The sequence below is a fragment of the Primulina eburnea genome, chromosome 15 (assembly GCF_022965805.1).
Source record: "Primulina eburnea isolate SZY01 chromosome 15, ASM2296580v1, whole genome shotgun sequence".
Lineage (NCBI taxonomy): Eukaryota > Viridiplantae > Streptophyta > Magnoliopsida > Lamiales > Gesneriaceae > Primulina > Primulina eburnea.
The window spans coordinates 5256305-5275259 of NC_133115.1; the positions used below are offsets into that span (position 1 = coordinate 5256305).

General features: G+C 33.1%; 1 protein-coding gene and 1 pseudogene across 1 annotated transcript; both read left to right on the top strand.

Annotated features, from left to right (window-relative positions):
• Positions 1-9233: 9233 nt before the first annotated feature.
• On the top strand, positions 9234-13998 carry LOC140814245 (polyamine oxidase 1-like; annotated as a pseudogene).
• A 2549-nt stretch (positions 13999-16547) lies between these two features.
• On the top strand, positions 16548-17564 carry LOC140815407 (uncharacterized). Its single transcript, XM_073174527.1, has 2 exons — positions 16548-17014; positions 17231-17564. Exons 1-2 carry the CDS (start codon positions 16548-16550, stop codon positions 17562-17564), a joined length of 801 nt encoding a protein of 266 aa, XP_073030628.1.
• The last annotated feature ends 1391 nt before the right edge of the window (positions 17565-18955 follow it).

The window sequence follows — 18955 nt, forward strand, 5'->3', positions numbered from 1 at the left end:
GAGTTCGGCTAAAAAAGAAGTTCAAGTTTGGCTCAAAATATTCGAGCATATTCGTGAGTTATTTGAACTATTGTTCGGATAGTAAGGTTCGACAATGAAGGTTTGAAACCTTGAAATATGTATGTATTTAATATATAATTATATTATGTGAATAAAATATTAAGGTTCACGATCAGCTCTTGAACTATGGAACAAAATAATTTTGACTCGGGTTTGGCTCAAAAATAATTTTAATATACTAGAGTTCTGCTCGAGTTTGATAAATTCAAAACCAAATAAAATATTTATCGAGCAGGCTCGAAAATTTCGCGAACCAGCTCGATTCGTTTACATCCCTATTTTTTATCGAGCTTTCTTAGGTTGTACGTATTGTGTAGCGACTATATCACCTAAATTTAAAATTAATATTTGGAAATTAGTTTTTTTCTCCTTTAATTTGTTACTTTGCGATTTTATTTCTATATATTATCAAATTTCAGTTTCAATCTTGTATCTTCAATTTTTTGTAATTTAATCATTTTTCATCGGGAATGCTCATGTGACATTATACACGAAGCGCCACATCAGCACTGCATTGGTGTCACATTAACATCATGTCGGAAAAATGAATAAAGTTGTCACAAAAAAAAAAAAAAACCAAAGATAACAGACTAAAAATGAAATTCGACATATAGAAGACCAAATCACAAATATAAAAAGATACCGGACAAAAAAAAAATTTGCTCACAAAGATAAAAAGATACATGATTTTGGATATTTATATATCCTGCATAATTAATTGTCGTCATTTTTTAACTAGAAACATCAAGTCGGCATTATATCAATATCACATCGATCTCACGTCAGCACTACACATATCTTACATTTTGCTCGCCATTTTTCAGTCTTCTCTTTCGGTTTTGTTGTTGTCTAGCTACATTATATATGAATCCTTGGTGCAATGTTCATCCCTCGTTATAATAGCCCTTATTTCAACCATTTTATGTATGATATGATTGAAATACAAGTTGTCTCTTTATTTTAGATTTGTATAACACAAAATATAAAATGAACTCGATATTATTTTAAAAAAATATGTTCAAAATCAAGGTGGTAAATGATCGTCCATGTCGACTTGAGAAATATTTGATTCTTACGTATTTGAAATTATTGAACTCAAACGATAGTTCGAACCGAATTCAAATCATAATTTTAAAATTCGAACATATATATTTCTGTTGAGTATCGATCGTCTAGCTCGTGCCTTTTTCTTCCGTAGCAACCTGCAACCAACTAGCAACAAAAATACAGCAGCATGTATATATAGCTATGATATATGCAATTGAACGAGGCTCAGACAAACTGATACGGCCTCTCCAAATGCGCAGTGAACCAAGGTGAAGACCACAAAAGGTTTCCCTATCAAATCCCCGATTACTCTACACACAGTAGGCAACACTCAAACAAGAGCCGAAAATGCACTGATCGAGACAGTGCAACGAGCCGAGGGAGTTTCCGATCTCACACACTCACTCTAATATCACTTAAGAAATAGAGAGGAAAAAGGAGAAGAGAAGATGAATAGAATAGCTCACAAGCACCTAGCAAAGAACACTACGTTTGGAAGAAGAATGACGAGAACGGCGCTGTCAAGCTACTGCCTCTCATAAATCTCACGCTGCTCACTCTCTTGGGGAGAAAGGAAACGATCGGCTGCTGCTTTAATAAGAGGAAGAATAACTTATTAAAGCCCTACAGCCCATATGTGAAGGAAGGGAAAAGGCTATGGTAATGGGCCGGAAGAAAATATTGGGCCAAACCCAACATTTCTCCACCTTTTGGTCCAACACCGGTTCAACTGGTTAGGAGAGTCACCTACAGCCATCATCATCGCCCCACTTGCAGAAAAACACAAAGTTAGTACAAGTAACAATATGTAGCAAACACTAAGTAAGCTACACTAAAAGAACATAAACCGAACACATCAGTCAGAAGTATCAAAATTTAAAATTTTCAGACAAGATATAAATTTTTCAACAGACAAACACTTAGTTCCCATATCAGCAGGATTGAATTGAGAAGGGATTTTTTCAAGATAGACTATGCCTTTAGCAACCACATCACGAATGTAGTGGAATCTAACATCAAAATGTTTAGTTCTATCATGAAAAACAGGATTCTTACACAGTTGTATACCAGACTGACTATCAGAAAATACTACAACTTCACCTTCAAGAAAACCAATTTAAAAAATAAGACCTTTCAACCAAATAGCTTCTTTTAAAGCTTCAGTGACAGCAACATACTCAGATTCAGTGGTTGAAAGAGCAACTATGTGTTGTAATTGAGATTTCCAGCTAATACAAGCACCACACAATGTAAACACATAAGAAGTTGTTGATTTTCTATTGTCCCTATCATTTGCATAGTTAGAATCCACATATCCAATCAATTTAACACCAACATCAGACTTTGAAAATTTTAAACCATACTTTACAGAACCATTCAGATATCTCAAAAGCCATTTGACAGCTTACCAATGGTAAACACCAGTATTAGACATATACCGACTCAAACAACTCACAGAATATGCAATATCGGGCCTTGTGCTAACCATTAAATACATGACAGAACCTATAGCATTTGAATATGGCACATTCTTCATGTTTTTAACATCAAAATCAGTTTTAGGGGATTGCTCTTTACTTAGAACAAAATGACCAGCTAAAGGCACATTGACTGGTTTTGCATTTAACATAGAAAATTTACTCAAAACTTTCTTAACATAAGTATCCTGATTCAACAAAATGACAGAACGTTTTCTATCTCTATAAATGTTCATGCCAAGAATACGTTTAGCATCTCCTAAGAATTTCATATCAAATTTAGCACTTAAGCAATTTTTAACATGATCAATGGTTTTCACACAAGAACTAATCAATAGCATATCATCTACATAGATAAGCAAGAAAACAGGAACTTTAGCATTTTGTTTGAAATACAAGCAATGATCATAATTACTTCTAGTAAAATTCATAGAGAGCATGCATTCATCAAACTTTTTGTTCCATTGTCTAGGAGATTGCTTTAATCCATACAAAGATTTCTTTAGCAAACAAACATGATCAGGATACTTAGAATCAACAAAACCATCAGGTTGCCTCATACAAATTTTTCATCAAGTTCACCATGTAAAAAAGCAGTTTTAACATCTAATTGTTTCAACTCCCAATCAAACTGAGCAACAAGGGCAATCATAATTCTCACAGTAGTAAACTTTACAACAGGAGCAAATATTTCAGTATAATCTATCCCTTCCTTTTGAGTAAATCCCTTAGCCACTAACCTAGCTTTAAATTTGACAGATTCACATTCATTCTTGACCTTAAATAACCACTTACAGTCCACAACAGAACAATTTTCAGGTTTAGGTACAAGAATCCAAGTGTTGTTAACATGCAGCGAATTAATTTCTTCATTCATCGCATTTAACCATTGCACAGAAGTTTTCAGATTTTAAAGCTTCTTCATATGAATTAGGTTCAACATTATCAATCGATTCAAACACACTAAATGCATGAGAAGTCATATGAAAATCATCAAATCGTTGTGGCTGCCTAATATTTCTTTTAGATCTATTCCTAGCCAATTGATAATCATTCAAATCACTAAGATCAGTTTCAGGAATATTTTCAAGCAATTTCTTCATGCACATCAGCATCACCTTGATTATTAAAAACAGATTCAGACAGATTTTCAGGTAAAATATTCACATCAGGAACATTCTGCACATTTTCAGAATCATGACTTGGACCAAGTAAATGCTCCACCTTGTTTGGAGCAGTGGCAGGTTCAGGAGTAGGTAAAGGAACAGATAAACAGGGAAATTCAGACTCATTGAAAACAACATCCCTACTGATTAACACTTTAAAACCAGGTTGTTCCCTTACCCATAATCTATAACCCTTAACCCCATCAGGATAGCCAAGAAAAACACATTTCACAGATCTAGGTTCAAGTTTGTCATTTTTCTGATGCACAAAAGCAGAACAACCAAAAACTTTCAAGTTTGATAAATTAATTTGAGTACCAGACCACACAGAGTCTGGACATTTACCATTCAAAGGCACAGAAGGAGACCTATTTATCAAATAAGCAGCAGTACAAACAGCTTCACCCCAGAACTTTTTTGAAAGACCAGAACTTGCAAGCATACACCTCACCCTTTCAAGTAAAGTTCTATTCATACGCTCAGCGACACCATTTTGCTGAGGTGTATAAGGGACTGTTCTATGTCTTTGAATACCAGATTCAGCACACAAATTATCAAACAATTGATTACAAAATTCAAGACCATTATCAGTTCTTAGAATTTTAATTTTCTTACCGGTTTGATTTTCAATCAAAGTTTTCCAGTTTTTAAACTTTTCAAAAACATCAGATTTGTTTTTCATTAAAAACACCCAAACTTTTCTTGAAAAATCATCAATGACAGATAGAAAATACCGATTTCCACCTTGTGTGGGCACACTCGCAGGACCCCAAACATCAGCATGCAAATACTCAAGTATTTCAGAAGTAACAGATTGTTTGGGAACAGGGGAATTGGAAAACTTCACTCTAGACTGTTTACCAAGAACACATGAATCACAAAATGGCATACAGGACAATTTGTCACTACTAAAATAACCATCTTTGTGCAAAATTTCAAGACCTTTAGAACTCATGTGACCTAATCTTTTATGCCACAAATCAGTTTTGTCACTTAAGACAGCATTCACAGAATTTTGTACACAAGATTCAGATTCAGCATAGCAAACATACAAGTTTTTCTTTTTAACAGCTTTAAAAATCACCAAAGACCCTTTCATGATTTTCATAACCCCATTTCCCCATCTACCCTGTAAATCATCATCTTCCAATGCAGCACAAGAAATCAAATTATGACATAAATCGGGAACATGCCTTACATTTTTCAAAGTTAACACATAACCAGAATCAAATTTCAAAGAGACATCACCAAGACCAGCAACTTGACACAATTTTTGATTTGCCATTGAAACAAACCCATGCTTCACTTCTTTATAACTAGAAAACAGATTTTTGAATGGGGACATATGGAAAGTGCATGCAGAATCAACTAACCATTCATTTTCACACACAGAATTTGAATGCACAGAATTCACAATAGACACATCACATATCTCAGTCACCATAAAAATGTCACCCAAGTTCTCACTACCAGAAGCCATATTAGCATGATCATCATGCTGATTTTTAAAATCTTGGTTTTTATTTTGCTTAGGCCTAGAGCAATCTTTAATGTAATGACCAGTTTCACCACAATTATAGCATTTTCTATTCTTGGGTCTCGACTTGGATCTTGCCTTACTCTTACCTCTATTTTTAACGAACGCTTGGTTATGGTTGTTTGAAGGTTTTTGATTTTGAAATCTATGTTGAGACCTTCCTCTAACAAACATAACCTCACCAGAATTATTACCACCCTTATTTGTTTTTAAATCTATCTCTTTGCTTTTCAGACCGTTCACAACAGTTTCTAAACTTACCTGATCTCTACCATACTTAATAGCAGATTTAACATCACTGTAAGAATCAGGTATTGCATTTAAAAGAACAATAGGGGTTTAATCATCAATATTCTTATCTCCTGTTTGCTTAATGTCTTGCACTAATTTGGTAAACACATAAAGGTTCTCATCGATGTCCTTGTTTAAATCAAGTTTGAACCGGAAAAATTTCTCAAGCAAAAACAATTTACTAGGCAACGAAGTTTCAGTATAAAGTTCTTCTAATTTTTCCCAGAGTTCCTTAGCCGATTTCAGTTTACCAACTTTTCTTAGCACAGAGTCAGACAAGTTCAAAATTATAGACGAATAGGCAAACTCATCCATTTAAGCAATTTTCTCAGGAGTTTCAGCAGCAGAATATGACAAGTCTATCGCTTTGAAAACTCTTTGTTGTACCAAAATACCTTTCATTTTCTGCTGCCATATTGAAAAATCCGTTTTTCCGTTAAAAGGTTCGAGATGATATCCAGTCATAGAAATTTTCAAAAAACACAATAGTTGATAAAAAAAAAACAACAAATTTTCACACAGAGAAAATTTAAATCACCAAGATCAAAGCGAACACAGCGGAAGCAACTTTTCGCCACGAAAATGGAAACACAACAAGCACATAAAACCTAGAGTTCTACCAGCAGCAAATTCCAGCACATAAATCTGCGGCAAGCGGTTACGCTACTAAATGCAGTAAAAGAGGTTCCAGCCAATATACCAGAGCAAAACTCTAAGTAAGAGTTTCAAATTCCAACGAACCGAAGACGACGGTGCGGCGGGCAGCAAGGCGCACGGCGGGCAGCAAGGCGGGCAGCGGGCAGCGGGCAGCAGGGCGGGCAACGGGCAGCAACCAATGGCTCTGATACCACTGTTGAGTATCGATCGTCTAGCTCGTGCCTTTTTCTTCCGTAGCAACCTGCAACCAACTAGCAACAAAAATACAACATCATGTATATATAGCTATGATATATGCAATTGAACGAGGCTCAGACAAACTGATACGGCCTCTCCAAATGCGCAGTGAACCAAGGTGAAGACCACAAAAGGTTTCCCTATCAAATCCCCGATTACTCTACACACAGTAGGCAACACTCAAACAAGAGCCGAAAATGCACTGATCGAGACAGTGCAACGAGCCGAGGGAGTTTCCGATCTCACACACTCACTCTAATATCACTTAAGAAATAGAGAGGAAAAAGGAGAAGAGAAGATGAATAGAATAGCTCACAAGCACCTAGCAAAGAACACTACGTTTGGAAGAAGAATGACGAGAACGGCGCTGTCAAGCTACTGCCTCTCATAAATCTCACGCTGCTCACTCTCTTGGGGAGAAAGGAAAGGATCGGCTGCTGCTTTAATAACAGGAAGAATAACTTATTAAAGCCCTACAGCCCATATGTGAAGGAAGGGAAAAGGCTATGGTAATGGGCCGGAAGAAAATATTGGGCCAAACCCAACAATTTCGAGCCCAATTGAGCTTTAAAATTTTCTTAATATTTTTCTCATTTCCTTTCGTAAATACGGTACTCAAAAAGACGGTATATATATCTTCACTATTTTTTTTTCTAAATTTTTAATTAATTTTTTATTAGTCAATAATCCATTATATATTGCCCGACTCGAATTTATATTAAATTAAATATGGTATTTAATAACTAAAGCGGTAGTATATATAATATTTAGCCATAAATTTATAAATATATAATAAATAATAATAACAATAGATTAATAATATCCAAAAACAATTGATAAAATTTGTGGAAATTAATAGATTATAAACTATGTAAACATGAAAAATAATTTGTAATTAAGACTATGAAATGATAAAAACATGCATATGAATAGTATTACAAGGGATTTGGATCCTCTAATATGTTGAAAACACATCATTTGGTGTTGTGCACTTTTTACACGAGATGATCACGTGATCATCTTGTAGACATCACACCATATCAGATAAATTTAAAAAGTTATCAGATTAAACGAGATGATCATGTGATCATCTCGTATAAAAAATGCACAACACTTGGTGCTGTGTTTTCAACACTGTATATGATTCAAATCCATATTATGAGAAAAGCGAACACATGTAAAACACAAGCAATATAGCAAGAAGGGCCAAGTGGTGACGATAAACCCTACCATGTTTATTTTGGAATCGTGAATCCAATTCCAAATCGAAATCGTGATAATTTTAGTTTTTTCTTGACATGACATTGACGTGTTGTTGACATGTTTCTACATAAACTTTCTGATGAAAAATGACGAAAATTATCAAAATTTGAAAGATACATGCTCAAGTAAGAAATTTGATAACATATATTATCTAAAGAGAATATTGCACTTTTATCAATGTATGTTGGCACGTTTTGAGTTTTAGTGTTGTAACTTGTCAATGTTTGGTTTTCATCAAATAAATTGAATATTTTTTTTTTATTTTGGTCCTTCTTCTTTGCTAGAAGTAATTAAACTCATCAAATATTATTTATCTGATATTGATGTTCTCTTATGTTTAGCGACAACAAAATTACACACATTAAAATAAACCTAAACATAAATGAATGAGAAAAATAAAACAAAATAACACTTAATATTTCAAAATTAGAGGAAAAATACTTGTTGTTTGTCTTTGTTTTTACATAGAGTTTCTCCAAGAGAACTTTGATGCCAATAAACAATATTTATTGATTTAGTCACTTCCGGCGAAAAAAAGACCAAAAAGTGTGTATATATATATAAGGTTGTATCTGGATGAATATATTTGAATTCTATGTATTTCGATTATATTTTTATTACTAACAATTAAACATCTATATGAAATCATAAATCCATAACTTACTTATTACACATTATATACACAAAGTAAAATTGATTTCAATTTCCTCTATTATTTAGTGAACTTTAAATCCATTATAATTAACACGAAACAATACATAAACAACATGGAAGAATTGAAGTTTATAATTTAGTTTATCTAAAACAAAAACAAAAAATCATTTGAAATATATTTGAAATCCATTGATCGAAACGTAATTTAAGTTGTTAGATGAAAACTAAACACTGATAAGTTACCAAATTAAAACTCAAAACATGTTGATTTGCATGACTAAAATTACAATATTATCAAGTATAAAAATACCTATCAACCTCAAAAAGTAATTTTTTTTCATATAATAAAAATTACTTCGAAAACCTATTTTCATATATTTATAATTTATCCACAACTACCACATTTCATCACTTTTTGAAAATAAACACACAAATTTATACAAATAATCGACATATTTTATATAGTTGCATCATATTTTTATTATAAAATTCACTTAGTATCCACACAATAATTACAAACTATAATAGCATAATTGAGTGGGTTTTATACGAGACAAACTCACGTATTTATATCCATAATACAATCAATCTGGGCTATATATGAGGTGAAAAATAATATTTTTTTATTTTTATAGATCAGATCAGATAGACGATATATATCACAAAACTTACTTTAAGACAATCTTAAAGGGAACATAATTACAATATTTTCAATATAAATCTTGATGGTTTTACTTTAAAATTATCTAAACTCCAAAAACAATTACCCATTATCAACCGACTAAGACGTGACGGTGGCCAATTTATTTTTGTGCATAAGCAAAACAGGAAAGACGTCGGAAAGAGTCCAAAACCAAGAAGATACATGAAATGCCATGGATTCCTCTATATATAGCCTCGCCTCTGCCCATTATTTCCTGCCCAAATCTCTCCCCGTCTTCTTCATCAATTATCCATCCATTTACATTCATCACATTTTTTCATGGATAACTCGAATAGATGCTCTGTTATCATCGTCGGAGCCGGAATTTCAGGTACATAATTCCCAGTTGTTCAATTCCTTGATGCCCAGACATTCTTGATTCTGATTAATGATTTGCATGTGCGGGTGTACGTTCTACGTAGGGATGACGGCGGCGAAGGTGCTGGCGGAGAATGGGGTGGAGGACGTGGTTATACTGGAGGCGTCGGACAGGATAGGCGGGCCGGCTGAATAAGGAGGATTTTGGAGGCGTTACGGTTGAGCTCGGAGCCGGATGGATATCCGGCGTCGGCGGGAAACAGTCGAACCCAGTGTGGGATCTCGCTCGCCAGCTCAACCTCCGCACCTGCTTCTCCTGATTACAGCAACGCTCGATACAATATCTACGATAATAGGTAATTATCATTATTTAAATTAATTCCAAATTAGGTGAACGAAATTTTATTTTTAAAAAAATAAAAATTTAAAATATATTTACACATGCATGCACTTTTATTAAACCAGTTTATCACAATCATTTAAATTAATATTTATCAATATTCATTTACACACGATACATGCACGCATAGTAAACTGATATCCCTCCATTTAATGTGTACATGTACGTGAGACGGTTTCATGAGTCAATTTTGTGAGAAATATTTTATATTTATGTCATTAATGAAAAATATTACTTTTATGTCAAAAATATTAATTTTTATTGTAAATATCAACATGATTGACACGTCTTACGAATAAAAACTCGTGAGACCGTCTCACAAGATCCACATATATATATATATGCCATTCCTTAATTATTGAATTTATACTAAATATTGGTTTAGGGGGAAAATATTTCCAAGCTGTATTGCGGCAGACTCATACAAGAAGGCGGTGAATGCTGCAATTCAGAAGCTACACTACGAAAAAGCCAATCAAGATTACGACGACACCGCATCGTAAGCATTTATTTGTAATTTTTCTCTAAATTCGAACTCGTGATTATTTAGTTTCGTACGTATTTATTGTTCTATCAACTCGAACACTCGATATATCGGTCCAATTTTTTTTTTTAAATAAAAATTGTAATGTGACAGAGTTCCAAAGACTCCAATAGAGCTGGCAATTGACTTCATTCTGCATGACTTTGAAATGGCAGGTCAATATTTTATGATTTTTACTTTCATTTTTTTAATAATTAAATAGTAAATAATATGAATATATAGATGATAATCACGTATAACGGTTCAAATATTATGTTTCGATTATTCTGTTTAACATGGACAATTATAATTATTACATCGTAGTTACCATTTTAATTTTTTAATATATATATATATATATATATATATATATATATATATATATATATTTATAGAGGTGGAACCAATTTCGACGTTCGTAGATTTTGGTGAGAGGGAATTTCTGGTGGCAGATGAAAGAGGATACGAGTCTTTGCTATATAAAATGGCTGAGACCTTTCTTTTTACCTCGGACGGTAAAATTTTGGACGATCGGTTAAAACTAAATAAGGTTAGTTTATAACTTTTTATGTCAAACATATTATTTTATTTTATTATTATATATGTTGTTTAATTTAATCATAAGATTTTTAATAAAAATATATATATTTGGATCAAATTCCAAGAATATAATTAAACTGGTTAGTCGTGTGGTATATGTTTGTTTTATTATGTGGATTTGGTCCATTTTTAATGAATCTATATCATATGGGAACCAAACAAAATATTCAAATTATTTGTGTACTTTTGTGTATGTTGCTAATATTGTAGTATCGTAAAATGATATATGTCTGACATCACATTATAAAATGAATTAAAACAGACGGAAATTAAAAGTTAATGTATCAAGACAAATTAATGGACAAGTTAATAAAGTAAAACGTGATATCAGACAAGTCAGTGGACCAAAAAAATAATAATTTATGAAATCTATAAAAAAAAATTGAAGTAAATTTATATTTTGATGTGATTGTTAAAGAAACCTTTGCGTTTATCTTGAGGAGAAGCTTATTTTAGGAAACATTGTACGTCAAAAATTTCTCCAATTTGGTTAAATTTTGTCTTGTAAAATTGGTGGATAGAAAAGAAAACGTGTTAAAATAAATTTTTTTGTTTGAATTTGTTACAAATTATAAAAAAAAAAAATTGTCTTTTTTACTAATTTGTTATATAATATATTAACATTTCTTGGATTTATTCGATGTCTATAAATCAAGAAAATAGTGATTGGTTCGATGGAATTCGGTTCAGGTGGTCCGGGAGTTGCATCACTCTAAAAACGGCGTCGTGCTGAGGACCGAGGACGGTTCCATTTACAAAGCCGACTACGCGATGTTATCCGTCAGCATCGGTGTTCTCCAAAGCCAACTCATCAAAATCTCACCACCTCTCCCCGTAAGCCTATTCCCAAAATATTTTATTTCAAATTATATTTTAAAATTAATTATTGCAATTTTCCTAACATGCATTGAACATGTACATGTCATAATCTTGAACTTAACATTATAATCAGCACTAATGTTTAAAATGAAATTTAAAAAATAATTAATTATTGTATTGTTCTTACTCATGGCCCCACTGGATTTGGAAACCTAGTCTAATAAATTGGTGCAACTTACAACACTAATATTGATAGGTGAAATCCACGTTCCATATTATGTGAGTATGAGTGAATTGGTAAACGCTTCTGATAGATGTAACCATCGACGCCATTTTATGGTTCTTTCGCTTATTGCGTTATTTTTTTATAGGGGTGGACAAAAAATTGCCAACACGTTTATTTATCTTATATTATAAGTTGATCACTTAAAATAACTACTTTTGGTGTCGTGATCTGTTTTAATTCAACATGCGAATCCAATACGGTGTTTGTTTGTTTTTTTTTTTTTTTGTTCGTAATCGGAGTACAAGTTTTTTCAATAAAAAATATCTGTATGTATATAATCTAAATGTGACGAGATGGAAAACAGAAGCCATGCAAGTTGGAGACTTATGGGTACACAAAGGTGTTCCTAAATCCTAGCAAATTTTGGCCCTCGGTCCTGGCAAAGAATTCTTTATCTACGCCCACGATGAAGAGGATACTACACGTTTTGGCAGGTAAAATTTTATTTATTTATTTATTATTTTCTTATGTTTGCATTATTAGTTTATTAGTTAGTCTAATTATGGCTGGCTCTCCTCTATCTGCTCAATATTAAGCACGATGTGATGATATTGTCGTGTCGGCGTCATATCAAATAAAATGACTAAAATTACGAAATTAAAAAAATTAAAACTCAAATTTGACAACATATAAATCAGAATCATAGGAAAATTTAATATATTTTTTTCTCGTTTGTGAGGAAAATTTAGCCTTTAGAAACTCAAGTATTCGAAATAAACCATTGATTGCCCCGAGAAAGTGTCTGAGTTTATGAAATATGTGAACATTTGGTGAGGAGTTTGATTCCCCTACTAACACTTTATCAGACGATTTTTGTAACACGAAACTTGCTCAGTGTGATTTACCTCGCTAACTTAGTTTGCAACACTTTTATTTCTTATGATTGCATGATATTTTTAACGATTAGCTACCGTTATTTTATCAGCACATGGAGAATGCGTACCCCGGATGCAGCATCCTCGTCGTGACTTTGACAAACGGAGAATCAAAACGGATCGAAGCACAATCCGATCAAGAGACGATGAAGGAGGCCATGGAAGTGCTGAGAAACATGTTTGGTCCAAACATCCCGGATGCAACCGATATACTCGTCCCTCGCTGGTGGAACAACCGTTTTCAGAGAGGAAGCTATAGCAACTACCCGATTTACGTCGATAATCAAATTGTCGATGACATTAAGGTTTGTAGCTTGTGTTTACCTGTCAGTTTTAAGATGGCATGTTTTCCTCCATTGATTTTGTAATGCATTATGCATATAATATTGTTTCAGTGTCCGGTGGGTCGGATATTTTTCACCGGCGAGCATACGAGCGAGAAGTTTAATGGCTACGTGCATGGGGCTTACCTTGCAGGTGAACTATTCATGTATACGCGCGCGCACACACACACACAAATACATATATAGTTGTAGATATAGATATATTACCTTAATTATGTTGCATATCTAGCAGGAATCGAGACGAGTAACGCTCTGCTAGATGAAATGACGACTCGAAACAAGCGAAGAAGCGAAAATCAAACCTTTCTACTAGAACCATTGTTATCCCTGACGGGATCTTTAGCATTGTCCCAACCTGACCCAAGATCAAGCTTACATACAATGGACATTCCTCAACAACTCTTCTTACAAGCAACCAAGATTCAGACTACCAATATTCGAGTTCCGGAGGCTATCTTATGACTATACGGACCTATTGATAATATTTGTCCTGAAAATCATAACAATCTGACTGATAACGAGAGCGTTCCTACAGATTTTGATGAGCATCAATGAGGGTGATGGATCGGCGGCGAAAAACATGTCGCTGATGTTGAACTTGCTTCTGTTTTGTTGAAGATCTTGAAGGAAGATGAGTTGATTAGAGGAAAGGTTACACATGTTTCTTTGGCAATGTACATAGTTTTTCTACGTCTGATTTGGTCAATTGTTGTTTGAATGAATATAATTTCTTCTTTTTATGAGTTTGCACATTCGTCGGGGAAATTGGTTAAATAACCTCGATCAACTCTTTTTTTAAGAAAATGAACTCCTCAAGTGTTTTCGAAATATACTTGAAGAGGTCATTTTCTTAAAAAAATAATTGACCGATGTTAAAAAATAAATACCCTTTCGTTCGTATGGAGATATTTTTTTTAATCTTTGTATGTATAGAGTTAGTCATGAATCATCAAATTAGCTCGATGAAAAAAAGTTCAAGCTAATTTCATTATGTCGGAAATAAGGGTCGATAGGTGTAGCAAAAACAATTTAGAAATTATAAATAATAACTAAGCTAATTTCAGTATATCATTAAGCCCATTAACCCAATTTGGAGCTATAAATATTGTCAAAAGATTAATAAAAATTAAAGCCATAAATCAAGATATTAAAATCATTTACATGCAAATGAAAGTTACTTGTCAAGAAATTGAAATAGTAACTAAAATTTGAAAATAATTGATTTCTTCGAAATAAATTGAATATATATTTAAAGTACAATTTTGATCAATTGTACATTCACTATATACCTATGTGAACACGGCTGAGATGAAATTCACATGTTAGGTGTAATGAATTATATCAAAATTATATATCTAATAAGTGAATATCACATCACCGATCTCACATAGATACTCATGATAAATGTAGCATATCAAACCTATATAAAATTATACGTATTAAACCAATAAAATCTTATTATATCGACATGTGACACGAATATAATGATATAAAATGTTATTTAAACCAAATTTTGATATTTGTGCAATAAATTATAGTAAATTGAGATTTTGGATAATGACACAAATTGTTATTATAATATGAAAAATAGTCAATTTAGTCAACTATGTTTTGTTTACTATTTTTTCTTCTTAACATTGTCAAAATTCAGTGACTTATAATTTTTCTTTTTGTTGGTTTATAGTCTTTTTTTGCCATAATTCTTATACGAGTCGGACATATCAGCGATTTTTTTGTGCCACATTAATATGTTTCAACATCACATCAGCACTCAGACGATATGCAACTAAAAACCAAAAAAAAGAAAAGAAAAGTTACATGATAACATGAGTAAGGCTTAATACTGGATGCAGTAATTGTCTTTGCTGGGTTTAGCAATCGAAATGAGACGCTTGAGTTGTTGTACGATAAAAAATTTGAGTTACACTGTTACCACCATCTATAATTTTTGGTAAAACGACAAGCTTCGATCCTATTATCATGACTAAATCACGAGTTCAATTTTCATTTATAGCAGAGTGACAATATTGAGTTGCAATAATTGTTTCTGATGAGAAGAACAATCGAAACACTTGCGCTCAGTGGCAGAAGTATATATGGGGCTGGGTTGGGCTCCAGCCCCACCTAATTTTTTTTAAAAAATAAATATGTTAATTTTAAAAATTTTGTTGATTAGCCCAAAGTCCAATATATTTTTTCTCTCTCTTTCGCTTGTCTGCTGCGTCAATTCTTCTCTCTCAAACCATCACAATTTTCATTACTTAAAATGACCGTAACTTCATCATCGATCGTCAGTTTTCAAAATCGATTGTAGATTCAGAAAGCCCGCGTCAAAAGCTTTCTTTTTATACCAATTTTTCTAAGTTTCTTGTCGTCTTGAAATCAGCCTTCGCCCATCAGTCGTCGTTTTCACCGGAAATCACGAGGAAATCTTAGTGATAGACTTTCTACAGCTTCTTTTTGTTGTTCTTAGTTAGATTTCGAATTTAAAGGTAATTTCATATTTTAGTGTTTCGAAATTTGGATATTTTAGTTTTTTGAATTCCGATAATTGATATATACGAAATTGCTGATTGTAGATACTATATTTGAGTCGACTGATTGTATTGATAATTTTTTGGAATTTATTTGAGCGTATTTCGAATTTCCAAATTTTATATTGGGGACTGTGATTTTTAGTGTTAATTATTTATTGTTTGGATGTTTAGATGCTATAGAAAATATAAATGCGAATTTATGGAATTTCACAGGAATTTTCGAAAAATTCAGAATTATGTTAATGAGATTTTCGAACTTAGCGAATTTATGGAATTTCATAGAAATTTTTGAAAAATTCAGAATTATGTAAATGAGATTTTCAAACTTATAAGGCTGTCAATTTTTTATATTTAAATATATTATGCCTTAAGATTATCAAATGTTAACTTCGGAATTGTTTTGAAATAATTATAATTGTTCGAGATTTATTGGATTAAAGTAACAATTATTTAGTGTTGGTAATGTTGATTTGATTCAGTTATCCATAAGTTAAACTAATGTGATATTTTATGGTGTAGACGGCACAAGGAGAAAAGAAACTCAATAATGAAGAAAAAGAAAACCATCGACTCATTTTTTAAACAAAAAGAGCAGACATCGGCAAGTCAGGGACTATTCTCCATCCAATATTGACGTCTCAAATCCCAGTGATCAACATCTTAACAAATCTCCTAGAATTGATGTTGATGTGAGTTCTCTTGAACCTGATCCAACATTACGTACTCCGATATGAAAATATCTTCTTAATCAAATGGATGAAATTAGACGAGCTTATATCAAGATGGGGCCATATCAACCAATTAAGAAAGAGTATCCACCGACCAAATTTATAAGTCAAAATCGACGATTTCAAAGTCATTGGTTCCAAAAATTTACTTGGTTAGAGTACTCTCCTTTGAAAGATGATGCATTTTGTTTTTCGTGCTTCTTGTTTGAACATAAGCATCCTCGTAATCTTGTATTTACAATTGATAGATTCAAATATTGGAAGCGAGCTAATGATGGCGATAGATGCGCATTTTTGATGCATATAGGATGCAATACTTCACCACATAACAATGATGTGGAATATCTTGCTAATTTGATGAATATATCTCGTCATATTGACAAAGTGATAAATGCACAATCTTCAGAAGAAAAACAGAAGAACAGATTGCGGCTTACAGCAACTATTGAAAGCATTCGATGGCTCACTTTGCAAGCATGCGCATTTAAAGGGCAAGATGAATCTCAATAATCGTGGAAATTTTATCGAGATGATAAATTTTATAGGAAAAATAAATAAGAGTATTGGGGACATCGTCTTAGAGAAAGCTCTTAAGAATGCAAAGTATACTTCACCAGATATTCAGAAAGATGTCTTTAATATCATTTCCAACCAAGTGAGAGCCAAGATTTGTAAAGAAATTGGGGATGCAAAATTTTGCATTTTAGTTGTATGGCTATTGTATTAAGATTTGTGGATACTGAAGGCTTTTTACGAGAGCGGTTCTTTGCCATTGTACACGTGACAGATACAACTGCTGCAACACTTAAGAAAGAAATATCTGATGCACTTGGTCGTTATGACTTGCATATCCACAACATGCGTGGACAGGGATATGATGGTGCTAGCAATATGCGCGGTTCTTGGAATGGATTGCAGGCTCTTTTCTTGAAAGATTGCTCGTGTGCATATTATGTACATTGTTTTGCTCACCAACTTCAACTAGCATTACTGCAGCTGCTGAAAAAGAGGTATCCATTTGTTTATTCTTTTCAAAATTGAATTATTTGTAATCTCATTAATGCATCTCCTAAACGGCACTGTTAGTTACATTTTGCTCAAAGAATTGAAGTTGCGCATATGGTAAATACTGGTGAACGTGATACAGGTAGAGGATGTAATCAAATTGAAAATTTATTACGACCTGGAAATACTCGTTGGAGTTCTAATTTCGACTCACTTTGTAGCATGATTGATATGTATAGCTCTGTGATTACCGTGTTAGAAAATATGGTGAATGATGGAGCTTCTAATTCCATTCGTGGTGAAGCTAGTGGTGTATTGATTGCGATGAAGTCTTTTTGTAATGCACATGGGCTGTTCCCGATTGGGCTGTATCCCTCTCGGTTGTCCCATTACCCATTACTCATAGAACTTCTCCAGCCCAGGCACTGGAGGTTTTGCCTTCCCCAGGATTAGAACCCAAGACCTCCTGGACTTATATAGATCTTGGCAGCAATTTTGGTACCACTTGATCCCGTAAATCAGTCTACGTATAAGCCATGCATAATTCTAGTATTTTAAATTTAATTGACTTCATTGCATGATTATTTTAAATGCATTTCTTTGAAGTTAATTATTTTATTATTTCAGTTCAGTAGTTTGATTTTTAGCATTTCAGTTAATTCAGTGAGGCCGGACTGGAGTTGGAGCTTTGAGATAGAATTTAAGATTCGATAAATATTTCCAGACTTTATTTTAGCTAGCAAGTAAGTTCATTTAAGTTAAAAAGGGAGTTTAAAGAATTATTTAAGTTACTTGAGGTGAATAAGAAATAAGCTCATTTAAGTTACTTAATTAAGGGTTTTATTCACTAAATGAATTAAAAGATTAGTGAGGCTTTTAAAGGTTATTAATTTATTAGATAATCAACTTCTTCACCTTCATTTTTAATTGTGAAATTCGCCACCTCATCCCCAAGTAGATTTGATATCAAACAATTCAATTGCCAACTCACCTTTGACCCTTTCTTGTATTTAATTAGGAAAATGACTCTTGGATCTTTCTAGCACCATTTAATTAAATTAAAGATCATTATCCTACCTATCCTAGCCTTGTTTGATCGGCCACATATACCCCTAAAATACTCCAAACAATATTTGATAGCAACTAGAATTCAAAATTCAATGAGAAGAGACTTGGTCTTGCATTATCCCCTTTATCTTGCACCCACTTCCCTCACTCCCCTAACCATTTCCTCCCCTCTCCTTTTTCGAAATTCAGAGTGCATTTCAGAGGTAGAAAGTCGTGAGAATTCAGTAAGAGGAGAGGTAAGATAATCGAGAGCAAGAAAGGTAGAAAAGAGAAGCGTTCCACTCCTAAGCGCCGCATCATCTCTTCATTTCGTTTTTCATTCAAACGAAACCAAGGCATGTCTAGATTCTTTCAAACCT